Source organism: Anabrus simplex, chromosome 1 (assembly GCF_040414725.1).
Source record: "Anabrus simplex isolate iqAnaSimp1 chromosome 1, ASM4041472v1, whole genome shotgun sequence".
Taxonomy (NCBI): Eukaryota; Metazoa; Arthropoda; class Insecta; order Orthoptera; family Tettigoniidae; genus Anabrus; species Anabrus simplex.
The window spans coordinates 1,792,941,844-1,792,969,756 of record NC_090265.1 but is presented as its reverse complement, the minus strand read 5'-3'; the positions used below and the strand labels follow the sequence as shown (position 1 = coordinate 1,792,969,756).

The 27,913-nt window shown below is 41.0% G+C and overlaps 1 protein-coding gene across 1 annotated transcript in view; it reads left to right on the top strand.

Moving 5' to 3' along the window:
- The window catches only part of LOC136864461 (protein gooseberry-neuro-like), a 328,753-nt gene that overhangs the window by 155,329 nt on the left and 145,511 nt on the right, over positions 1-27,913 (top strand). The window contains exon 3 of the mRNA XM_068226801.1: positions 23,839-23,959. Coding sequence (XP_068082902.1) covers positions 23,839-23,959 — 121 coding nt within the window. The remainder of the gene's footprint in view (positions 1-23,838; positions 23,960-27,913) is intronic.

The following is a 27,913-nucleotide window of genomic DNA, read 5'->3' as shown; positions in this document are numbered from 1 at the left end:
TACGGCTACGGTCAGCTAACCGCCACGTTCAAACAGCGGATTCCGTAAGATCTCCCAAGTTCAACAACATTCGCTGTGGCCATCCACTCAACATGCCTGATCAGTTGCCCTAAATTTGCTTAAGGCAAAGAGTTGGTCGCCAACGTCGAGTTTTCGACACGGCTCTTGGCTGTTTATTAAGTATTACCTGACTTTACGTCTGATATTAGAGGATGAATTAAGATGTACAATGACATTTGCATGGTATTCGTAGATCTAGAAAGGCATTCAATTATGTTGATGGATCAAGATATTTGACATTCTGAAGGTGATGATGATTGCCGAGAAGGAAGGATACTCTAGAATCTGTACAAAAATAGAACCAAAATGCGACCATTATTTTCAAACAAACACAACTTGGATTCGTCCAAAAACACTATCTGCTGCCATTCCTGTCCCCAGTGAGGCTATAACATACACCATTCCAGTCTAGCATGTTTATGCACATTAGTCAAAGGTAGATGGAGAAGTGGACGACGCGCCGGTAACCCAGACCGTAATAAACGGTGACGGACTGTCACTCCTGATAGTGTTACACTGTTCCACTGTTGCGCCAGAGCCGAGGAGGACGCAGATCAGTCATGCAATGCCATTCGGATGAGGTGTTGATCTTCTCGGGGGGTGGTGTGCGTGGTGTGACCAGACCCATCTCGTCGTGTTCTACGGCCTTCTGTGAACATTCTGTACACGTCCATTGCACTGCCGACACATTTCGCCCAACACGAGCAGCAATTTCCCGGGTGGATGCAGCACGTTCGCTCATGCCAATAATTCGCCTTCTGTCAAACTCATTTGACGGAACGGTTCTCGCATACGTCTGCGAGGCATCCTGCACGTCTGCTCAAGTCACACTGATCCATTACCTTCCGTTTATAGCGAAAACAGCGACATACACTGAGGAAAATGGAAATTGCAACGCCCAAAAGGAGTGGTGCTACATTGCTGCAATTGAACATGCAGGACGACTGTTCAGTTGTGATTCGATGATTACACTTTCAGGTCCCTCTTGACCGCAAGTTTGGACAACAATCAATACAGGATGTGCCCACCACGAGCTGCAATACATTGATGAATTCGTCGAGGCATGGAGTCAATAAGGGCCTGGATCGCTTCCTGAGGAATTGTGGCCCATGCTTGCTGCACTGCACGGGTCAGTTGTTCCAGAGTTGTGGGCGGTTAAGGACGGTTGGCCAGTTGTCGACCCATCATGTCCCACACATGCTCAATAGGACTGAGGTCCATGGGTCTGGTGGGCCATTCTAAGGTTGTAATGTCGTGGAAAGCTTCTCTGGAGATGCGTGCAGTGTGAACCCGGGCATTGTCCTGCTGAAACATCCCATTAGCAATGTTCGCCATGATAGGGAAAACCACTGGATTGAGTACCCTATCGACGTATTATCGAGCAGTCATAGTGCACTCAACAAGCACTAATTGTGATTTCACATTAAAGCCAATAGCTCCCCAGACCATAATGCTTGGTGTTGGCCCTGTGTGCCTCTCGACAATAAGATCTGGGCGGCCTCTCTCCCCGGTATGTCGGCGCAAACGATTCCGGCGATCACTGCGGGCAAGACAGAAGCGCGATTCATCACTAAAGACGACCCTATGCCATTCGTCGACCCACGTCGATCTTTCTCGACACCAGGCCAGTCTTACATGTCGCTGTTGTGGGGTCAATGGAACACCTTCTGCAGGGACGCGGGCTCGTAAGCCTGCTGCACGCAGGCGATTACCAACTGTTTGTTGTGTAACGTGGGGTGCCACAGCTGCTCGAATTTGCGCTGCTGTTGCATGGGGTTCTATCCGGGCCATCCGAATGATGCGGCGATCCTCTCTCACAGTTGTCCGTCGCGCTGGACCTGTGCCAGCTCTATGAGTGTGGGTACCTTCATTTGACTACTGCTGCCATACACGTTGTACCGTAGATGCCTGTCGGTCAACACGTGCAGCGACAGTCCTTAGCGATACACAGCCCAATTATCCGAGCTCTCTCAAACGGCGACAGTTGTTGACAGCGTGCTCTTCTGTGTCGTCGAGGCATGTTTGATGAGGAACACTTCACTGCACAGATTGCAAGTCAACTACGCTAAACCAGAGTCCGTATACTGGAGTTGATTCCTCCGCGACCAATCACATGGGGAGACTTAGCAACAATCCAATGGGTCTGAAACTTTGATCGTTTCCATACCTACATGGCATTGTTCCATATCTTGAAAATCAACACAAACGACCAATGCCTTCATGGTGTTGCAATTTCTATTTTCTTAAGTGTATTACCAGTCGGTGGTTGTGCACCGAGATATCGATGTAGACCTTGAACCTGGGGGCCGACATGGTTCAAATACTAATCACTTCTTCAGAACATACTAATGCATATGTTCTGTGAATATGAACTTCCTATCTCTAGTCTTTCAAGGTGTTCTGGTTTTTATGAACATGAGAGTATAAAGCAGTCTTGATGATCTATAAATAATTAGTTAAACACTTTTATATGAAAGAAATTGGTGAAAAATTAAGGAAAAATAGATTGATGTTCAATTAGATCTTAGTTGATTATGTTATGAAACGAAGGTAAATAGGTACCTCGTCCTCGAAGTTATCTCCCCATACGCCAACTCCCGAGGTATCATTCAGTGTTTTGCATAACTACACAATTAATTCTGGTACATAATTGGCGGCTTATGAGCTGAACATCATTTCCACGTACCTTTTAGTCATTTACCTCTAATGTCTGCTGCCTTTCGACAAGCCATTTAAATCTTTCTTCAACTGGCATTATGAGGGGTTATACACTTCTTTCATCACAGATTGATCACTTTTGTTGTAAAGTTCATCATTAAATAATGGAAGAATTTCCCCGGCGTGTTATTAGTAGAGGAAGAGGCGAGATCCGCCCCCTAATGTGCACGTCGCATATGGTATAACAGTAGGACATCGTCTGGGGTTCTCGTGACGTGATCCGCCTTGCGTAACTACTCACCATTAGCGGGCGAGGGAAATTAAGATGTTGGCTTGGAGTACAGTTACAAGATCACGCTTGTTCTTCCCACACGGTGCAGTAATCACAGCTGGCGATTTCACCTCGGAACATGTGCAATATCACAACAAGGACGATACGGTATGTTAAATTAGAGCTTGCTTACGAATTCTAATTATTTGATATGGACATTTCAGTTGAAATGATTTTGTATTCATTATAAATAACCGTAACTAGAGAGTATTGCCAAGTATTTAAACAAGCAAGCGAGCTTGCACCTGTGCTTAATTCGTGATATCGTGATTGTAGTAACAGGACCTCAAGTTTTGGGCGTGAATTTCGATTTAAATAATCCACAAACATTAATTTGTCTGAATTCACCGGGCTTTGTGCGCAGCGTTGCAACCTCAGAAAATTGAAAAACCGCACAGAAATTCAAAATAAACATTATTTATCGTAAATCCGTTCAGTACTTATATTCACTCTACTACACTAAAATGCAATAGAATCCGTGTAATAATAGCAAGTAGCAATAATACTGCTATGACGGGGTGAGTGTTCCTTATGGGGATCACTGTAAGTACATCGGTGTTAATAATTGGCGTAATCGCATAAATCCTCCCACGGCACTTAACGCCCTTGAAAGGGCCTTGTCCTGCCCAGCGACCGCTGCTCAGCCCGAAGACCTGCAGATTACGAGGGGTCATGTGGTCAGCACGACGCATACTCTCAGCCGTTATTCTGGGGTTTCAAGACCAGAAATCACATAAATGGGATTCTAAATAAAGGGTAGGCATACAGATCTCTGCACATGGTTATGACGGTATTTAGGAGTTGTAGTAAGGATGTAAATAAGAGGGCATATAAGTATATGGAACCCTCACCAGAATTACTTGATTCAAGAACTGGAAAAAATCCAAAGAAAAGCAGTTCGATTTGTTCTGGGTGATTTCAGACAAAATAGTCTTCTTCTTATTTTCCTACAATTTCTTCACACACCTGTGGGGTCGCGGGTGCGAACTGCATAGCACATGTGATTTGGCCCTATTTTACGACCGGATGCCCTTCCTGACGCCAACCCTATATGTAGGGATGTAATCACTATTGCGTGTTCCTGTGGTGGTTGCTAGTGCGGTATGTTGTCTGAATATGAAGAGGAGAGTGTTGCGAGTCCCCAAACCAGAAGAATTAATCAGAAGCGATTCAAATCCCCGACCCGACCGGGAATCGAACCCGAGACCCTCTGAACCGAAGGCCAGTACGCTGACCATTTAGTCAAGGAGATTTCCGACAAAAGAGTAGCGTTACAAAAATGTTGCAAAGTTTGGGCTGGCGAGACCTGGGAGAAAGAAGGTGAGCTACTCGACTAAGTGGTATGTTCCGAGCTGTCAAGAGAGAGATGGCGTGGAATGACATCAGTAGACGAATTAGTTTGAGTGGTGTCTTTAAAAGCAGGAAAGATCACTATATGAAGATAAAGTTGGTATTTAAGAGGACAAATTGGGGCAAATATTTGTTTATGGGAAGGGGAGTTAGGGATTGGAATAACTTACCAAGGGAGACTTTCAATACATTTTCTTTTTGTTTGCAATCACTTAAGAAAAGTCTAGGAAAACAACTGGTAGGGAATCTGCCACCTGGGCGACTACCCTAAATGCAGATCAGTAGTGACTGATAATATCAAATAGGAATGCGTAACTGAAACGTTTTACTGCATACACTACTTTGCTCTTTCTTCACCTGCGGAATCAGGACACAGCCCTTCCTATACTATCTATACCCTCTAGGGACTGCCTGTACTTTTGTTTCCTTCTGGGTGGTTTAACAAAAAGTTTTAATTTTTTGGTGTCGAAGGATCTGCTTTATTTTTGAATCAGAAGTTAACCGCTTCTTTGCTTATTTAACATTCAAAACAAATGTGAAAGAAAATAATATATACTTGCTTAATACAAAATAAGGTACTTACTTAATTACTTACTTACTTAATTACTTACTTACTAACTTACTTCCTTAATTCCTCTCGTTCCCAGTAACCAACAAGAAATTGAAGCACTGCACTGTCACGCACAGTAATTTGTAAATACATGATAATATTATTCATAAGCTTGACGAAATCACGTCATCCATAAGATTTGCAACTAGACGCTGCGCTGTTACATGTTTGATGTTACATCACACTTCACACCTGTTAAGAACCGATAGATGGAGTTCGGTGTGCGCTCATTCAAGAGTGTGGCTGTGAACCAATATACGACTAAGAGATCCACAGTTGATAAAGAGAAAGACAGAAAAATATCACGTGTTAGACAATTCAGACGCTTCATTGGTTGAACTGGAACCAGCTCAAAGGTGAATTACAACATTCAAAGCTTGGGAGCCCCCTGGAGAAGTGGAGACCACATCATACAGGTCCAGGAAATGAGGTATGTTCAGACAGGACAAAAAGAAATTTTGTATACAAATTCCGAACATTTCCAATAATGAAATATATTCATTGAAAAATTTCACAGAACAGTATGTAATGGGTACGGTTTGACATTCGGAACGTATACCGTACATAGAGGGCTTGAAAACCGTAAATGACGGTTGGCAACGCGGTAATAATAATAATAATAATAATAATAATAATAATAATAATAATAATCGTATGGCCTCAGCTACCGTGTGCAGACATTTCAATTTGACGCCATCTGGCTGTCTGCTCGTCAATTTCGACGTTCCGTTTTTCTCTAGGCCCCCACTAGGTGGCAGACCGAGTAAACCGAAACTCTCTTGGGCGTCTATGGCTGAGATTTAATGAATTTTGTCGGGTAAACACCAAATGTGTCACCAGAGATCTTTTACATGCCGACATCGTACGACATGGAGTGTCGAATGGCCTTTTTTCCGCCCTTCAAAAATCCGACTACCTCTGCCGGGTTTGAACCCGCTATCTTAGGATCCGGAGGCCGACACTCTACCGCTGATCCACAGAGGCAGCAACGCGGTCTGTGGCTAGGATAAAGGTATCGATTTCTTACCGGTTCGTATGTACTTGAGAGTGGTCAGGTATCCTACTGATGACCGGAATAATTTTTGGGGGGAGACGGGATCCAATTCTATAAAAATGATCTATTAGTAGTAATAATGACAATAATTAAGACACGAGTATGTTTATAAAAGAGGCGAAGCGAGTTTAATAATTTCTACACGAGTGTATTAATTACCATTATAGGCGAGTTGCATACGACTGTTTATGCTCGACAATAATTATAACTCTATTTTTTTTAAATATTCGTAAATTTCTGTCGAGATATCGCTTGACACCTGAGTTTACTGAAGGGCATGCGCTGAGTTATTGATTTTCTGTGAGCAGATCAGAGACCTTGACAATGTCATATGTTTTCAAAGCTTTGATAAAAGGTTACCATAACCTAACCTTATTTCAAATGCAAATTTTTTATTGTACTGTTGGTGAAGTGAATGTCAATCAATCAATCAATACTGATCTGCATTTAGGGCAGTCGCCCAGGTGGCAGATTCCCTATCTGTTGCTTTCCTAGCCTTTTCCGAAATGATTGTGCCGTGTGGTTGTGGAATATGGGAAGTAGAAGGTGCATTGATGTTAATATGTGTGTCCGACATGTTTGATTTTGGAAACAAGTGCGAAGCTAGTGCGTTGAGCGCAAGTGCGATGCTATCCTTGCCTGATTTATCGAACAGTTGTATCATAATGAACTCTGATTAGTACTAATAGATACACTCACTAAGATTCAGTTTTCTGGCATATAATATTTATATTTCGGCATCGTCGAGCATAAATATATTTACTTTATAACTAACACTTCTTGTCTTTATTTAAATCACTGCATCATAAGAAATTAAATTTGATTAATGGAAAATTAAACTTCTTGAGATTGAAAGATGTTCATCTCTGTTTTAGCGGGAAAGAGTGAAGTGACAATCACACCACACCAGGGTAAATACAGTTCGTAACAATCGAAGGGGTTTCAAACTTTTAATCTCGGGTACCTCTTAAAGAGTCCGCCTCTGTGGTGTAGTGGTTAGCGTGATTAGCTGCCACCCCCAGAGGCCCGGGTTCGATTCCCGGCTCTGCCACGAAATTTGAAAAGTGGTACGAGGGCTGGAACGGGGTCCACTCAGCCTCGGGAGGTCAACTGAGTAGAGGTGGGTTCGATTCCCACCTCAGCCATCCTGGAAGTGGTTTTTCGTGGTTTCCCACTTCTCCTCCAGGCGAATGCCGGGATGGTACGTAACTTAAGGCCACGGCCGCTTCCTTCCCTCTTCCTTGCCTATCCCTTCCAATCTTCCCATCCCTCCACAAGGCCCCTGTTCAGCATAGCAGGTGAGGCCGCCTGGGCGAGGTACTGGTCATACTCCCCAGTTGTATCCCCGACCAAGAGTCTGAAGCTCCAGGACATTGCCCTAGAGGCGGTAGAGGTGGGATCCCTCGCTAAGTCCGAGGGAAAAACCGAACCTGGAGAGTAAACAGATGATGATGATGATGACCTCTTAAAGAGGAGGACAAGATTTACCGGCACCCCGGCGTCTCTGTAAACAGGACTAGTAGTGAACGGTATATAAAACCGAGAAGAAGATGTGGTTCAACGTCGCAAGGTTGGGCAGGAGCTAGGACTGGAAGAGAGCAGCCGTGGCCTGAATTAACGTACAGCCCCGGCATTTGCATGGTATGGAAACGAGCAGCCACGGAACACCATCTTCCAGGCTGCCGATGGTGGAATTCGAACCCAGCACCCCCTCAATGCAAGCTCACAGCTATGCGAACCTAACTGCACAGGCAACTTGGTTGTGTTAGAAGAATTGGTCAGGATTCAAACTATCGCTGATATCCACCACGTATTCACGAATCAGCCACCACTGATCTGCATCGAGGGTAGTCACCCAGGTGGCACATTTATCTGTGTTTTACCTGGTCTTTTCTTAAATAATTTAGAAAGTTATTGAACATCTCCCGTGGTAAACTATTCCAATCCATAAATTCCCTTCCTATAAATGAACATTTGCCCCAATCTGTCCTGTTCAATTCCAACGTTATCTTCATATTGTGATCTTCCTTACTTTCAAAAACACTACTCAAACTTATTCGTCTACTAATGTCATTCCACGCCATGACTACTGACAGCTCGGAACATACCACTTAGTCGAACAGCTCGTCTCCTTTCTCCCAAAAATGGTTACAGTCTAAAACTGTTTGTAAGAATAAATTCATTCACTGGTCTTGATGTGTGGCCACTTAACATATCGGTAGCAATAATAGACTAAATATAAATCTATCATATGTAAGGGAGAAACGAATTTTACTAACACATCAGTTTTAATTGTCCGTGCATTTCTTCGTAAACAACCATGTTGTTACGATGTTTATTGCTGGGGCTGTACCTTAATTAAGGCTACGGTTACTTTCTTCCCACTCCTAGCCCTTTCCTATCCCATCGTCGCCATAAGACCTAGGTATCTCTGTCGGTGCGACGTAAAGCAACTTGTAAAAATCACAGAAAAACAAACCCTATGCTTATGATTGTCATCAGCCTTATTACTAAGGATACGTGTCAAATTACACAAATGAATTAGTATATTGTAAATACGTTGATTTCGGATTTGATTGAACGCGTATCACGTTTGAATGGTTAACAGCAATTCAATGAAATTTGACTGGAATGTTCTTCTGTGACCCACCTGAAGTTTCCCGTGATTTTATTCCTAAATTAATTCTTGACTTCTTTTTCGTTGTTGTTAACGCATAGGTTTGGCCGATACCCTTGGATTATTCTGCTGCGTTAAATACAAACCCATTATTCTCTTTTGTAAATTGCTGCGATCTGGAATCGAGCGACTCGTCTCAGATTCCTTGACCCTCCAACAAGAAGGAGCTGAAAATACATTCTTCACTCATGAGGAACGACTTTCAATTTTTTGAAGCAGGTTCCGCAGAGTCACTCATATTCTCCATATCCTTATATGCCGACTACAATAATTCTTTTCCCCAGGAGGATAAGATGCAGTCATATGTAATTCCGTCAGATTGCCTGTGTTGCAGAACAGGACTTGCAATAGCCGAAAGCTACGAACAGAGCGGTGCATGTGTGTGAGACTTTCCTTTGCCGTCTGTTCCAAGCGCCATAATGTACTGTCTATTGTTTCAACTGAAAAATAGAACTGTAATTCGAATGGAGTTTTAATACGTATTAGAAGAGATTCCTATCGCGGCTTAGTCCGGTGGTAATTGAAGGCGCCAGTCTTGTGCCTATAGAAATGGAAGTCCACAGCCTGTTTCCAGTCATTCGACCGGGTCAGGAATGGAATGAATGAAGCCCCCATCTAGCGGCGAGTATAGGAATTGTGCCGGCTGCCAAAGCCTGACGCACTCCTCTGGAGCAATGATTAATGACTGACAGACGAGATGATATTGGAGAGTGTTGCTGGAATGAAAGAATGACAGGGAAACCCGGAGTACCCGAAGAAGAACCTGTCCCACCTTCACTTTTTCCAGCACAAATATCACATGGAGGGACCGGGATTTTAATCACAGAACCCAGCGGTGAGAGGCTGTTGTCTGTAAAAAATGTCGCAAAAGAGTTCCTCCACATAAGCTTTTCCAAAACACATAAAAGTACGGTAGTTATGAGATGTAAAACCATTTGTTATAACATTATTATTATTATTATTATTATTATTATTATTATTATTATTCCGGAGAGTCTGTGGTTCACAGAGGGATAAGAAGAGCCTGAGTCCAATGGCTGGACAAGGAATTAACTGGTGCAGAACTTAACACAACAAATTTGGATATTTTATTTCTTTCCTTTTGTTCAAATCGAGAGATAGAAAATCAGAATGAATAACAGTTTACTAACACAGGTTATTAATGAGCTCGTTAGCTCTAACAATGTCAGGGAATTAAAATCCCGAACATCAGGTACAAAAATGTGAGATAATTATCAGGCGGTCCATTTACATAGAAAAGAGCATTATTAGTCTTGACGGGTACAATATTTTACAAGAGCACGATTTTCTCCGATAATTTACACTACTCAGGAGTATACGCTCCAAATATACCATAGTCCAGCCTTGCAGAAACATCAATTTCTTATGGCGCACAAATTCCACCTGACATCCTATCAGTTGGCCTCACATTAATGTATTCATTCACAGTTGTCCCGACGTCCCAAAGGGAACTAACATGAGGAAAACTTTACACTCAGAAATAAATAAACAGGGACATAATTGCCCGTACTACACGGCCTTAATGAAAAAAAAAAAAAAAAAAGAAAGGATGCACATAACCGGCCGTAAACAAAAGGAAAAGAGGCGAAACTCCAGTGAAACTCCAGCACTTCTTATATAAATTGTTAAAACCCTAAGTGGGCTTACGACCCGAAGATACAGAGGCTAATCCTATTGTACATGGGGGTGAGTAAAGGAGAGAAATTAATTGCAAGATAAGATTTACGAATTGTATAGCTTTAGTCACCGAATGCGATACGACAGAGGGTCATCACTCTTTGTTCCCTTACATTACACACTTCCCTAATAAAACCAGAGTCCTCAGACTTGGCGAATATTCTACATTGAACCCACACTATCACATGTCCAGGTAAATTCAGCCTTTACCTTATGCCGCTGAATATTCCTCACGCAAGCATCGTCGCTGCCTCCTGGCTCACGTCAAGAAGCACTCCTTCCTAAAGTGCCCTGCTTTTATAGTGCCCTAAGGGGAAGCTTCGAGAACTCTTTACTGATAGGCTGGATTCCTGGGTACAGACCCTCGGTTTTAATTGGCTAGAGAACGTATTTCCAAGTATCTGATAAGTTGGTTATAATCGAGGAGGAACCAGCTGAAGTGTTGACAACATTGGTGCATTATCAAAAAACAATCCACAGGAAAAGGTTTACCAATAAAAAAAATGAAATTTCTTAAGCTTAAGGTTGGTTTTTAGTCCATAAGAGTGCATTATTAAATCGATGGTAGAGCCATCTAACAGAAGAAGACAAAGGTTTCTGGGAGTTCACAAGTTCAAGTCTGTTGACACAGATGGCGTTAGAAAAGGCGCGCAGATTAAATAGCCGGGGAAGGTGTACCCTGATACTATTATTATTATTATTATTATTATTATTATTATTATTATTATTATTATTATTATTATTATTATTATTATTATTATTATTATTATTATTATTATTATTAACGTTTACCATCTTACATCGCTCACGAAACTTTTCCCAGAAGGACAATCTTAGATGATCTAGCTAGGTTAATTTAAAAAACGAATTGGCTGCACGGTAAGAGCTATAATCTTTTATTCGAGAGATAGTAGGTTCGATTTCCGCCATCGACATCGGTACTGAAAACCCATCTGATTTAGTATGATTTTTAAACCAGAATCAATAATATTTCGGGATTCAGTAGGCATACACTTTGTTTTTGTAAAAATGAAATGGCGAATGGCTTTTAGTGCCGGTAGTGTCCGAGGACACGTCCGGCTCGCCAGGTGCAGGTCTTTTGATTTGACTCCGATGTTGAACTTTATAAATTTACATTACGATTGAATTTTGAAACTTTCCGTCTGAAACTATCACATACTTAAAAGATATCTGCCATTACCTTGCGCTGGTGGGTCTTCCGACGGAGGGCAAGGCTTGCTCCTGCCTCCACCACGTACGCACTCTAAGCCTCTTGACTGGAGTGATGGAAAAGGCAACATGGCTCAAAAGCTCCCAAATTTTATAGTAGAGGGGAAGGTTCCAGAACTCTCTAGGCCGAAGGCTTGTACAAACACTCCATTTTGACTGGCCAATTCATGAAGAAGAAAGATATAAATGGGCTAGTGACCTTAGAACACAAGAAACGATCAACAAACGCTTCAGATTATTAAACTTGGAAACTACAAATTTCTTTGAAAATTAATTGCCCATCCTCCCACCAGACGGGGCACGTAATTTGATAGTAGAAACATCTGAAGATTGAAGATCAAACTTCTTCTAATACACAGTTCAGGGTTCACATTACAGATGGCCTTCTAAAAGGTGCTCAGTTTAACTGTACGGAGTAGGTGTACCCCCGGTACAGTTATTATTATTATTATTATTATTATTATTATTATTATTATTATTATTATTATTATTATTATTATTATTATTATTATTATTATTATTACTTCATTGTGCCTATTCAAAGAGCGCGTTTAAACTTATTCGCTGGCGTGATGGTTTTTCACCTTCTTATCCTCGCAAAATCTCTCTTTTTTTTGCAATTTGTTTTATGTCGCACCGACACAGATAGGTCTTATGGCGACGATGGGGTAGGAATACCTAGGAATGGGAAGGAAGCGGCCATGGCCTTAATTAAGGTACAGCCCCAGCATTTGCCTGGTGGGAAAATGGGAAACCACGGAAAACCATCTTCAGGGCTGCCGACAGTGGGGCTCAAACCCACTATCTCTCGGATGGAAGCTCACAGATGCGCGCCCCTAACCGCGTGGCCAACTCGCCCGGTCAAAGTCTCTTCACGAATGCACTGTGTTGCATCTTGCGTTCTGTAGACCAATTCCTACCCGTTTAGTTTTTACGTTTCTCCATGAATTTGTGGTTGGCTACTATTGTACTAAAGGCTCCACGATCTTTTGTGATGTTCATGTCTTTGAGGTTCCCCTTAGTTTCTTCTAGCCAGTTTATTTTGACCTTCCTTGAGTTGATTACTTCAAATAATCTTTCCATAAGTCTGTTGCTGTCCTTTCTATAGATATGGCCATAGAATTTCAGGTGTCTCTTACGTACGGCATCAGTAAACCCGTCAGTTAATGAGTACAGGTCCGCTGTTCTCTTAATCCACATTTCATTTTCTCTCGTCGGGCCGTAAAGTTTCTGGATAATTTTCCTTTCTTGCTTTTCGATGTCTAGATTTTCGAGTGACCTCCAAGGGATATGGTTTCTGAAGCGTATACAATACCGTAACTTTGCATTACCCGATATGACTCTCTTGTTGTAGTAATTCCACGTTAGTCTGTACGCCTTATGGAGTTTAGTGGCTCCTCCTATGTTGGCCTACTGTCTAGTCCGGATGGTAGTATGATCTCTCCAGGGTATTTCAACGACACCTGTGAAATTTTGTCTTATTCCATCTCTAGGGGAGTTTTTTTTATTTTCTTGCTATGTTGATGGATTTTCCATGTACTGGGTTTTCGATCTCACCAATCGAGTTGTAATCTTGTGGTCATACCATTATGATCACCCCTGCATGTATCTTCCCTTCACCTTGCAACATTGGCATGATTGATAACACGTTACTATTATTAATTATTCTAAAAATTTCCTTTTTTTATTGTTTATTTTCATTATATAATGTTTTAGATATGTTTCTAAAATTTGGTGTATTGCCTGCCAGATTTTGTGTGTGTATTTAATTGTATTTAATAGCGTAATACACAGATACATCTTGATAGATTGTAGGTGGATATAAAGTATAACATGCAAAATTATATTGACGAATACCGTATAATATTAATAATAATAGTAGTAATAATAATAATAGCAGTAATAGCAGTAATAAAAATAGTAGCCCCTGTGTATAAAGGAAAGGGTGATAGACATAAAGCTGAAAATTACAGGCCAGTAAGTTTGACATGCATTGTATGTAAGCTTTGGGAAGGCATTCTTTCTGATTATATTACACATGTTTGTGAAATTAATAACTGGTTCGATAGAAGGCAATTCGGTTTTAGGAAAGGTTATTCCACTGAAGCTCAACTTGTAGGATTCCAGCAAGATATAGCAGATATCTTGGATTCTGGAGGTCAAATGGACTGTATCGCGATTGACCTGTCTAAAGCATTTGATAGGGTGGATCATGGGAGACTACTGGCAAAAATGAGTGCAATTGGACTAGACAAAAGAGTGACTGAATGGGTTCTATATTTCTAGAAAATAGATCTCAGAGAATTAGAGTAGGTGAGGCTTTACCTGACCCTGTAATAATTAAGAGGGAAATTCCTCAAGGCAGTATTATTGGACCTTTATGTTTTCTTATATATATAAATGATATGAGTAAAGAAGTGGAATCAGAGGTAAGGCTTTTTGCATATGATGTTATTCTGTATAGAGTAATAAATAAGTTATAAGATTGTGAGCGGCTGCAACGTGACCTCGATAATGTTGTGAGATGGACAGCAGGCAATGGTATGTTGATAAACGGGGTTAAAAGTCAGGTTGTGAGTTTCACAAATAGGAAAAGTCCTCTCAGTTTTAATTACCGCGTTGATGGTGTGAAAGTTCCTCTTGGGGATCATTGTAAGTATCTAGGTGTTAATATAAGGAAAGATCACATAAATGGGATTGTAAATAAAGGGTACCGATCTCTGCACATGGTTATGAGGGTGTTTAGGGGTTGTAGTAAGGATGTAAAGGAGAGTGCATATAAGTCTCTGGTAAGACCCCAACTAGAGTATGGTTCCAGTGTATGGGACCCTCACCAGGATTACCTGATTCAAAAACTGGAAAAAATCCAAAGAAAAGCAGCTCGATTTGTTCTGGGTGATTTCCGACAAAAGAGTAGCGTTACAAAAATGTTGCAAAGTTTGGGCTGGGCAAACTTGGGAGAAAGAAGACGAGCTGCTCGACTAAGTGGTATGTTCCAAGCTGTCAGCGGAGAGATGGCATGGAATGACATTAGTAGACGAATAAGTTTGAGTGGCGTCTTTAAAAGTAGAAAAGATCACGATATGGAGATAAAGTTGGAATTCAAGTGGACAAATTGGGGCAAATATTCATTTATAGGAAGGGCAGTTAGTGATTGGAATAACTTACCAAGGGAGATGTTCAATAAATTTCCAATTTCTTTGAAATCATTTAAGAAAAGGCTAGGAAAACAACAGATAGGGAATCTGCCACCTGGGCGACTGCCCTAAATGCAGATCAGTATTGATTGATTCATTGAATAATAATAATAAAAAGAATAAGAAAAAGAATTATATCTCTCGAAATATTCAATCAATCAATCAAGCATTCAATACTGATCTACATTCAGGGCAGTCGCCCAGGTGACAGATTCCCTATGTGTTGTTTTCCTAGCCTTTTCTTAAATAATGCAAAAAATAGACATTATCAAACTATTATTAGACCTGAAGCATTATATGCAGCAGAAAGTTTAACACTTCGATCATACAGCCTGCTTGAAAAACGAGCAATTAAGGAAAGAAAGATTATAGGAAAAATTCTTGGTCCCGACGTCAAAGATGGTGTTTACAGACTTCGGAGCAACTTATAAACATACACTCACACTGAAAAAATATCAAGTGTAATCCGGAAAAGAAGGATAACATTTTACGCTCTCCTCTTCAGATTGCCAGCTGGAAGAATCTGTAAACGTTTGTTATCCTATTTCAGAAGTCGCGAAAGGTTTATCCTTGGTTGGTGGAGATCGATAAGGGTCTTTAAAAGTATGGAACACAGAACCAGACATTCAACTCCGAGCACGACTTAAACACAAACTTAGGCTGGTTCATCAAGAAGACACAACGCGAATGAAGCTTGTCCATGCACACCCCGAAAGGATGAAAACCAGGTGGGCCCGCAAGAAGGCAAACAGCTGAGATTTGGTGGACCCTAACGATGAAGAAGAAGGAGAAGAAGAAAGGCAGACTGTGTTGCTGAGACGGTAGAAGCGCTAGTTGGCAGGTGCGATACCGTGGTATCTGAAGGTGCTCAAACAATTCAGCCTCCCATCTTTAGAGCTACCGGTACTCAACGTAAACGAATTTCTGCGAGACAAAATTCCAGAACCTTGACGTCTGGGAAAACCATCAAAGTAATTAGTGGGATGTAAAACCGATAACATTCTCATTAATGAAATGAAAGCGCGAAGCCCTTGACCGTATTCAAAATTTATATTTGTATAATAAATTAATTACAGTTTAGGTATTAGTCAGAATTATTTTCTAAGTGCAGTCTTGATAGACAGGGGGATTGCCAGAAACCTGCTCTGGAAGAAGAAAGCTGTACTCGCCCTGCCCAGCCCAGCCCAGCCCAGACCAGTTCCTCGTGTTATTGTAGTGGAGTCTACCAGCAGCGAGTACGCCTCCTATTTAGATATTCACGAGGCGTTCCTAAACCCGAATTGAAAACAAAAAAGAAACAAGGAAGGGGCTTGCTCTACGATATAAAAGACTTGCCGACTTTGCTGCTATGTCCTTGTATATTAAAATAAAACGTACAGCACAGCAAGCAACGGAGAGAGATTTTCGGGAAGCGGAGGAGGAAGACGTGAAAGATCTCCCGCGCACACAAATGATGGTGATTCAACATCCAGATTTCCATTTATATATTCAATGTTGAGGTAATTTGGCAGATCGGATCGCTATCCTGAGGTGTAGCTCTCCCCTGCCCCACCTACGTGCCGTAAGGTGTGTTTCAGCCAAGACAGAAACAGTACTTTATGGATCCCACGGCCATTAACCATCTGGTTTGATTAAGGAAATTGATTTCACATCTCATAATACACACACGTGGACTAATCGGAAAAGTGTTCTTCTTCGTTATTTCACTCTGCTGCAGAGGATCTGCCGACAGGTGTAAGTACGTAAGGTACTGCGGATCTGATTGCCTGCGTAGCCTAGCACGAAGTGTCCGATATTCGAGAGGAAGAATGGATTTTGTAATGCAGCGTGTTACTCGAAATGTTATCCGGTGGTACGGAACGACAAAGCTGAGTAAAATGTTAAAACGAATAACATCTTTAAATGATAATAAAAAATTGTCCCTTCTGGAATTAATAACTTATGCATGGCCTTCAATATCTAATGGGAAATTTTTCATAAAGCTGCCATGTATTCGCAGATGAGCAAACTACGAGTCTTTTGCTTTACTCCCTGACTCGACCTCCTTGCAACATTTACAGTATGGGGAACACTGTAAGACCTAGGTGTTAATATAAGGAATTATCTTTATCGGGGTAATGGTTATTAAGAAAGGTTACCGATTTCTTCATATGGTTATGGAGATATTTAGGGTTGTAGTAAGGATGCAAAGGAGAGGGCGTATAAATCTCTGGTAAGACCGCAGTTAGAGTATGGCTCCGGTGTATGGGATCCTCACCAGGATTACTTGATACGAGAACTGGAAAAAATTCAAAGGAAAGCAGCGCGATTAGTGTTACGAAATTGTTGCAAATTTTAAGCTGGAAAGACTTGGGAGAAAGGAGACGAGCTACTCGACTATGTGGTATGCTTCTAGCTGTCAGTGAAAAGATGGAGATGGAATGTAATGGCAGTAGACGAATAAGCTTGAGTAATGTTTTTAAAAGTAGGAAAGTCATCATATTTATTTATTTATTTATTTATTTATTTATTTATTTATTTATTTATTTATTTATTTATTTATTTGGGAAACCAGAACAGCGAGAATCTGAATTACAGAGTTCCGCAATGGAGTAGCGCAATGAAAACTTAAAAAAGGTAGTGGAAGAACAATGAGGAAACATCATCTAATGATAAAAATAGTGGAAGAAAATTAGAAACTAACAAAATGACTGTAGAGACACAACAATAAACAACAAAACGTAAAGGAAAGAAAAAGTACGAGTATTAAAGATTGAAAGTACAACGAAGAGAAGAAATAGCTAGGCTAAGTAAGGTAAATAGGACAGATATGACACATAAGTAACAGTAAAAAAATGTTACATTATGTACAGTAGAGGGGACAGCAATGAGAAGAGGAAAAAAAGGAATATGAAGGAAATGAGCTAGGTTAAGTTAAAGAAGAATCAATTAAAGGAGGCTTACGAAGGAAACATGTCGGAAGATAAAGAGTTAAGGAGGGTTAGAATGCGGATAAATAAAGTCCTTTGAACAAGAGAGAGCGGGAATACGGAATGTGAAGGAGTGGATTTATCCTGGTTTTGCAGGTTGGGGCATGTAGTGAAGATAAGGAAGTGAAAAGCACAAATTGGTGTAAATATTCGTTTAGAGGAAAAGAAATCAGGGCGTGGCACAATTTACCAAGGGAAATGTTCAATATAACTTCTTTCAAATCATTTAAGAATAGACTAGGTAATTCTGTCAGATAGGTGGCAGCCCTAAATGTAGATCACTATCCTGTATTGTAGGTATCTTATCCGTTAAGTAAGGAGACATCAATTAAATTCACTTTTCCATTAGTCTAAACGTGATGGGCGGATAAATGAGGGTGTTCTTTGACGTTTTGTCCTCTAAATCAGTAGTAGGACGTAGACCTCGAGATCCTAAAACTAAGGGTTAAAATTCTACAGGAGGAGTCTGATTTCGGTACCGTAGTATCTGTTGTAAAATGTCGAGTAGCAATCGTTCGCTGAAAAGAGTTCGAACGTCTCTGTCATCTGATACAGTAAAACGGAGCAATGAAATTGAGCCATAAGCAGCCTAACTGGCGTTTTATCAAAATGTTTGCACTCAATAGCAGACGCCAATGATTCTTATTCTTATTGTTATTCAAGCTAGGAAGCAAAAGCCAAAGTTTTGATGTTGATTGCCCAGCCTTTGCAGATGATCTTGGAATTTTTTCAGATTCATTAAGCACAGCCATGGACCCGATTTTCCAGCTTAAAACACAAGCAGTGAGGGCAGGCCTACAGATCTCTTTTGAGAAAACAAATTTTGTAACTAATATCCAGCTGGCACCCAGAGAGCTCACAGCGGGTCAAGACAAAATGATACGATTAGATAAGTTCAAGAATCTGGGAGAACTGATAACACAAAACTTGTCAGAGAAAGAAGCTTTTACATTCCAGGCGAACAAAATGGAAATGGCATCTACAAAAAAAGGTCGTTATCTTTCAAAGCAAAACTGAGCCATTACTGCAGTGTCATCCGTCCAGAGGTATTATACGCTTCAGAATGTCTTGCAATGAACAAAAAAGGCCTGATCAAGAAACTGGGGGCCAAGGAAAGGAAGATTTTGAGAAACATCTTAAGTCTCGTCAGAGACAATGGAGAGTACAGAAGACGGCATGGCGACGAACTATACACCCACGTAGAGAAGATTACCGATACCATCCGGAGAAGAAGAACGAACGCACGAAGCAAGATTGACCAACCGCATCATTACCTTCCTTCAGCAGAAGAAAACCAAATAGGCTTGGTTCATTGAGGTGGGTAGAGACCTTGAAGAGGTAGGAATCGCACATAAGGAGTTAGTTCCACTTAAGAAGAAACTTCAAGCGCTCCAGGGTTTCCGAGAGAAGCCAAAATTAAAAACAGGAGAGGGAAGAACGACACCGAGAATGCATGGGGAAGTACTGGGCAGACAAATCAGAAGTAGCCGCTTGAAATGACGTGGTCCGAAATTGGCCGATACGACACGAATGAATGTATTATTATTATTAATTACATAAAGGATACTACATTTTACAGGTAATATCGATAAACGCATGGTTTATTTTAGATTCCTAATGAACTGAAGAACTTAATTGTTTGGTTACAAGAGCAGTCTCACCCTGAGGATGCATTAGGGGAGTCGTGGAGATAGAACATCTGATTACGGGAGCCAAGGGGCGTACTTTATGATAAAGGAAATACAGTAATGCAGCGTGAGAGATTCAGGCTCATCCAAATTCCAAAAGTTATATTGACTATTTACTTCATCAGCCACGCATTGAATAATGAACAATCAAATTTACAATTCATGTCAGTTTCAACCAATCACGGCCGACTATTACTGAAATATTATTAAAATAATATTATCGTACCTGATAGGGTACCTAATACATACTATTTAGAATGCAGAGAAAAAATCAGATTTTGTGAAAGCAATTGCAAAGAAATTTGTGGAAGTAACGTTATCACATTGCTATGCAGTAAATTACATAAAGTACGGTACCTTTTGATTTTTATTAATGTTGTTTATTAAAGTTGACGCTTTACGTCAGAAAGCATCAGCAGCGATGGTTTATAAAATGAGAAATAATTTGGTTCACTCCAATAATTTATGTGTGGCAAATTCTGACATTTATGTCCGGCTCCATGGCGAAATGGTTAGCGCGCTGTCCTTTGATCACAGGGGCCCGGGTTCGATTCCCGAAAGGGTAGGAAATGTTAACTATAATTGGTTAATTCCTCTGGGACGGAGGCTGGGTGTACATGTGGTCTTCATCACTATTTCATCCTCGTCACGACGCGCAGGTCGCCTACGGGAGTCAAATCAAAGGAACTGCGCCTGACGAGCCAAAGTCCTCGGACAAATCCCGGCACTAAAAATCATACGTCATTTCATTTTATTACCGCAAATATGACAGTACAACCTACATACGGATTTGTTTATTTAAAAAAATATATTTCGATCTAATGAGTGTGTTTACACATTATTTAAATTCAGTACTGAAGAAAAATCCACAGTTCTAGCCCTTGCAAGCAACTCAATGTTTTTTTTTTTTTTTTTTTTCCTAGTGTTGGAACGAAGCGGCCATGGCCTTAAATAAGGTACAGCCCCAGTATTTGTCTGGTGTGAAAATGGGAAACCACGGAAAACCTTCAGGGCTGCCGACAGTAGGATTCGAACCCACTATCTCCGGCATGCAAGCTCGCAGCCACGCGCCCTAACCGCACGGCCAACTCACTCGGTAAACTCAATGTTGAAAATACCCTAGGGATATGAGCTATGCATGTTAAGTAAATAACATACAATGAAATATGAGAATATTTTCTTGATTTATTCCCAAAAATTACAATCCTTTTCTTCTTTTTCTTCTTCTTTATCAGTTTACCCTCGAGGGTAACGGTTTTTCCCTCGAACGCAGCTAGGGATCCCACCTCTACCGCCTCAAGGGAAGTGTCCTGGAGCTTCAGACTCCTTTTTTTTTCTAGTTGTTTTACGTCGCACCGACACAGATAGGTCTTACGGCGACGATGGGACAGGAAAGGGCTAGGAGTGGGAAGGAAGCGGCCGTGGGCCTTAATTAAGGTACAGCCCCACCATTTGCCTGGTGTGAAAATGGGAAACCACGGAAAACCATTTTCAGGGCTGCCGACAGTGGGATTCGAACCTACTATCTCCCGAATACTGGATACTGCCCGCACGTAAGCGACTGCAGCTATCGAGCTCGGTGCTTCAGACTCTGGGTCGGGGATATAACTGGGGAGGATGACCAGTACCTCGCCTAGGATGTCTCACCTGCTATACTGAAGGGATAAACAAGGAAGAAGGAAGGAAGCGGCCGTGGCCTTAAGTTAGGTACCATCCCGGCATTTGCCTGGAGGAGAAGTGGGAAACCACGGAAAACCATTTCCAGGATGGCTGAGGTGGGAATCGAACCCACCTCTACTCAGTTGACCTCCCGAGGCTGAGTGAACCCCGTTCTAGCCCTCGTACCACTTTTCAAATTTCGTGGCAGAGCCGGGAATCGAACTAGGGTTTCCGGGATGGCAGCTAATCACGCTAACCACTACACCACAGAGGCGGACCAATCCTTTTCTTAATCATCGTTATCCGGTCGATTAGATTAGCAGTTTGCCTTTTTCTACCACTACGAGCGCTAATGTTAGTCAATGTTTTGTTTCACTTAAGCACCACTACGAGCTCTAATGTGAGTCAATGTTTTGTTTCACTTAAGCACCACGACGAGCGCTAATGTGAGTCGGTGCAGAGTTTCACTTAAACCCTTATAAGTACTTTCGGTATGGACATTAAAAAAATCGCCTGAGGGTATTGAACTAAGGATCACATTACAGAAAAAATTTGGTAAATACTTTAATTTGGCTAGAATTAAAAGGGCTGTCTTTCCGGAAGTGCATTTAGGTCGGAGGTGATTTTCGAAATTTGTGTATATTTTAATTTTGATAGAGATATCGAAGACTAACAATTTGAAACCTTTGCTGCCATTTTAGCACTTCAACATTCGGCACAATTGGGGATAATGCTTAATTTTACGCTTTTTGTGGTGAAGGGGGACGCCTACTTTGTCTGCTAAGAAATGGTTTCAGCATTAAAAAGAAATTGGAAACTTATCACGCACTGACACACTGGAAATTCAATGTTGTTGTTGATGGTGATGATGATGGCCAGCGACAACGTTACCCAGCGCATATCGCATTGCTTTAGCTTTCTTTCGTGTCCGTGGTTTTTGATTTTCACACAAGGCAGTTGCCGGACTGTACACTTTGAGACACAAGAAGTGAGGAAACTCTTGTGCAGAAGAATCAGATTCAAACTTTGCGTACCCCGCCCCGCACTGTGGTCCTACGGAGTAACATCTTACTATTAAATACATTAATTGTCAAATACAAAATTTGTCAATAAATTTGTGTAGTGTTGTTTTGTAGTAAAAGTGAAAAAATAGCACTTGCGGACAATTTTTACCAAAGATTATAATTTAAACTCCATCTAAATCATAAACGTGCATCCTTTTACTGGCAAGGTGTACATAAATTTCCTTGAATTTAGTACTTTGTATATTAGAAATTATTCCCAAATTATCCCGGAGCTGAAGTCTGGAATCTCCTCGACCCCATTTCTTAAGAGGAAACCCTCAAACGAACAATGATTTTATTGATGTATGGCAAAGCTGTTGATTTTTTTTTTGCTAGGGGCTTTACGTCGCACCGACACAGATAGGTCTTATGGCGACGATGGGATAGGAAAGGCCTAGGAGTTGGAAGGAAGCGGCCGTGGCCTTAATTAAGGTACAGCCCCAGCATTTGCCTGGTGTGAAAATGGAAGCCGTTGATTGAACCCGGACCATTCATTTGGCAAGTTTACAGACTTGCTGTATATTCTCCTACGATGATAGAAAGAGTCTGGTGTCTTCAGTCTGCCGCCACTTTATCCTTGAGATCCTTACCTTCAGAACCTCTCCGAAATAATGAATTTCATATCGTAGTCCTTTACATGCAAAGAGGAAGTCCGGTATTTTGTATGAAGAATAAAGGCTGATGAACAAGTACAGCCTTTAGTCAGGGAAATTCCAGTGGCGGCTCCTAATGACGGCCCTCCACTAAATCTTCGATTGATCGCTATCGTATGCTAACTCTGTCTTCTTCTTTCTGACCTCCTCCTGACTACTTCAGGTCGACGCAAACGTCGATTAAGCCCAATTTTACAATCGAAATCTTTCCTGACGCCGAACGTATGTGAAAGGATGTATTCACTATGGTTGGCAGTGCGTGTGTAGTGCGTAAATGAAGAGATGTGTACAGAGATGAACACAAATACCCACTCCCCGAGCTGGACAAAATAACCGGTCGAAATGGATCATGGGGCCTTCTGAACCAGGCACATATTCAAATAAATTCCACTGAAGTGTAGGCCTAATAGTTATTTATAGGCGAAAGTGAAATATGTAGAACTTTGTGAGTTTCACAAAAAATACGCTTAGTATCAAATGTCGAGAAATTCAATCAATTCCTCTGGCTAAAACAAGACGTTTTGACCGAAGTTGTTCTCTAGAATGGAGAACGTGACAAATATTTGTCTTTAATAGTAGACTAATAATATCAATCTCTTAGAAGAAATATCCTACAAAACAGGCTTGAGAATCTATGTAGAAAAAACAAATTTATCACAAACATAAAAGACGTTCCAAGTTGTTTTTGACAGATATTGGTCGAATAGAGAAGGTAAAGAAATTCAAATACCTGTAAGAAATAATTCAAGAAAATGGTTTAGAAAATCTTCTTTTGAAGCGAAGAATGGAGGCTTCTGTGGAGAGAGCCTTTTTTTTCTTCTTTTTATTTTCTGTGCATAGGAGGTAGTGAAGAACAGACTGAAAGGCAACCTGAAGAAAGGAAACCTGCAGCGTTTGATGTTTTCTTCTGACGATTAATTCCGCATTTCTTATTTTCCAGGAGGGTTTGTGTGACGGAACGACGGCGCCTAGTGTCTCGTCCATCAGTCGACTGTTACGTGGAGGACGTCGAGATGACATGGATAGTAAGAAAGACTACAGCATCGATGGTATCCTCGGAGGTAGGATAATGTTTAATATGTCTCATTTAACAATACAGTGCATTTGGCGTTGAGTCATCTGGCCGGTGATAAGTCAGAAAGGTGAGATGGGCATAACAGCCTTCCAACGAAGTAGTAGCTTTGAAATAAAGACACATCTTGTCACAAGACATGATGTAAACGTATCGCACGCTTCTGGCATCGTTATTGGAAACGTGCATTCCCTCATTCGCTCATCTTAGAGCAAGGAGAAGAGTCACCAAAGACAAAAATGGCAGTGTCCTATTGTGACGTACGATAATGAATCACCATTTGTAACTTGAAGTAAAGAGAGAGTCGGTCGCAAGGAAGATGGTGGAGAAACTAGAAGAAATTAGTATTTTCTCAGCTAGGAGGATGGGAACACGCCACCATGTTTTAGGAAGTACGTTTCTTGGTAGGAGGTTCATGTAACTAGGCAACTCATTGACGAGGAATCTGTTCATTTTCGCACCTGATGGAAAAACAAAGAATGTCATGTATCCACTCGCGTTGCAATGAACATTATGGATGATGCAAATAAATCGCCATTTATGTAAGCATATAGAAATAGTTTGATCAAATTAATAGACATAGAAATCTAAAAATAGATCATATTTAAAGTAATTTTTTGGTTTTGTAAGTGAAATTACTAGTAAATGTAATAAAAAATATAAATAACAAAACAACAAAAATAACGAAGAAAATGTTAATAAGAAAACTGAATAAAGTAGAATTAAAAACGACACATGCATTGGTGGGGGAAACATTGAAGGCTACAACTGCTAGAGTAAGATATCGGAGTATGGTGTCAGACAGCTTTGAACAGACAGGAGTCCGACAAGGGGATGGGCTGTCGCCAATATTATTTAGCCTAGGTTTGGATGAAGTGGTGAAGCAGTGGAGGCAGTTGAATAGAACCATGGGAATTGAAGGTGTACAGATTGGATATAAGATCAAAAACAATGTCATAGTGGATTGCCTTGCCTTCGCAGATAATATGGTGTTGTTACATGAGAAGGAAGAAGACGCGAAGTTGGCACTAGCAAATCTGCAGCAAAGGTTGGTCTAAAAATAGCCTACAACAAGACGAAGGTACTGAATACGAAGACCGATTGGAATGTAAAAGGCCAAGTGGTAGAGAGAGTCGACAGCTTCCGGTACCTAGGTGAGAACATCACGGGTAAAGTACAAAGCAACAAAAGTACCACAGACAGAGCTCAACTGCTGCTGAAACTTCGATACGCAGCCATGACTACATATGGAAATAAGAACCTCCCGAGGAACGCCAGACTGCGACACTACGTGATAACCATCAGGAATGCTGCATTATATGCAACTGAGACGCTGACATTGCGCAAGAGAGCTTGCATATAATTGGAGAAGGAGGAAAGAAGAATCTTGAGACATATATGGGGCACCAAAAAGCAAGGTGAAATTTGGGTACACAGATCAAGGCACGAACTATATGCGAGTATAGAACCAATCTCGAGTGTGATAAGAAAGAGAAGGTTAGGGTTTGTTGGACATCTCATGAGGATGGATGACAGTAGGCTGACGAAGAAGATATGGAATGCAACCTGCTTAACTGGAAATAAGTGGATGAAGGAAGTCAGAGACGATTGGGAGACTATTGGCATAAAGGTAAAATATCCACTGATGACAGTACAGGATAGGTCCAAATACAGAAAGGTCATGGAAGGTCACAGACGGACAGACACCAGGATCCAGATTTAAATCACGGAAGCAGAGAGAAAGAGGAGTGAGGGAATGAAGAGGTATTGGGAAGAAAGAAGACCTGCCGAACAAGTCACTCGTGATCCTCAGGGGTCGTAACGAGCCGAATAGAATTAAAAACATCTTTTATTTATTGAGGCGTAGTAGTGCACGCCGGGTATCAACTAGTTTTCTCTGAAGCACTGAGAGATATCGTAGGCTGGGTCAACAGCGACGACAGGGTGGTATTAAAGGGCGATTTAAACGTGAGGTCTGAAAATAAAAGATTGTGGATAAACTTAGGAAATGCAACCGTGGCCTCAATGAGCATTTGCTAGGTTTGAAAATGGAAAAACCATGGAAAACCAAGTTCAGGACTGCCGACAATGAATTTTAAACCCAATATCTTCTCAATAAAAGCTTACAGCTACAGATTTATTTATTTAATTATTAGATACAGCCTATGGAGGGCCATTTTACACTAATAATAATTTTAAATACGTATGAAAGATAACAAAGGTATAAATAACAATATTAAGTAACAACAATCAATTAACAATTTTAACAGTAACAATGTAACAACAATGACAACGGTAACTGGCAAGTGTCGGTTACTAAAATTAGGAAGAAGAAAGGTCGAGGGTTGGAGGGACGGAAGAATGTGAAAACATGGGGAGGACTTAGAGGAATCTTCTAATTTTTTGTTTGAAGGATGCGAAAGGTGTGAATATGTCAATATCGGGTAGTGAGTTACCAAGAGTAGGGAGACGGTGGAAGATAGAGCGTTGTTGTAAAGTTAGGCGCGGATGGGACACATGATGGGTGCGCCGGTTGCCTGTAGGGCGGGGAGGAACGTGTATAGGGAAGTACGCCGGAAGAGTATTACATTTGGTGTAGCCATTGATTATTTTGTGAAGGTAACATAGATCAGAGAACTGTAAACGGCTTCTCAGGTCAAGTATACCCAGAGAGTTCATAATTTCAGATTTAGTTTTGTTCTTAAAAACAGGATTGCGAGTCTTAACAATGAAAGTGAAAAAGTTAAAAATACTATTTAGTTGAGATATGTTTGTGATAGCAGATGAGGACCAAATAGGGGAACAAAAGTCAATAATGGGGAGAACATACGAGACAAAGTATAATTTTAAGGCGTTAATATCATTAATTTCAGTAAACCTGTAAATAATGCCTAGAGTACGCATAGCACGGGATTTTATGGAGTGAATGTGAGCAGAGAAGGTTAGTTTACAGTCTATTATAACACCTAGGTCTCTTACCTGAGAAGCCGATTGCAATGTATTCCCCTGGATGGTATATGCAGTGTTCATTCTTTGCTTTAGTAATGAAAAGGAGATTGTATTGCACTTCTTAACATTGGGAGAAATATTCCCTTTCTTAAACCAGTCACCACACGAATTCAGAACAGTCTGTAATTCATCACAGTCATCAGGCGTAGACACTTCTCTTAGGATTTTTAGATCGTTAGCGTACAAGAGGAGGGAACACTGACTATTTTGGGTGCAATGAATTATGTCATCGATATAGAGAACAAAGAGTAGGGGTCCCAGAATACTGCCCTGAGATACACCTGATAACACAGGTAACCATGATGAGGCAGATTCAGGGAGTACCACTCTTTGTTTTCTGCCGGAGAGGAAACTTGTTATCAATGACAAGATGGGGCCATGGATATTAAATCTGGTGGAGAGCTGATGAAGAAGAAGTATGGTACAGGCCAAGCCGGTCGGGATTTGGAATTCAAAATGCTATATATCTCTCTCATGAAGTAATCGAAGTTTGTCTTTAGAATTACCAAGAAAGTTGCATATATATTTCTATTGTTCTGTAAATATTTCCTTGGCCACAAAGTGCGGCGGTTTACTTTACTTTCAAAGATATAATACCGTCACTACCACACAGCTTTCAAAACGGATATCTCGAAGACTTAACAACATTTTCAAAGAAACTGAACTTTAAAAAAAGGTGGCTAGATATGTAGTGGTGGTCTAATGCTAATCCACTGTGCTAACAGCTTTGTGAGAAGCCGCAATAGCTGTCAACTGAGCTGCGATCCGCTTAGACCGCCACAGGTTACGTTGAGCAGCATTGAACGCGAGGATCAAGCGCTCCATTGTGCAGCCGTAACCTTTGAAGAATGCAGGTGATAAATTTTATAGAAGGTGCAATCGTCACTCTGGTGCATATGACTTTACCGTTAAAGATGGAGTTGTATACATCAGA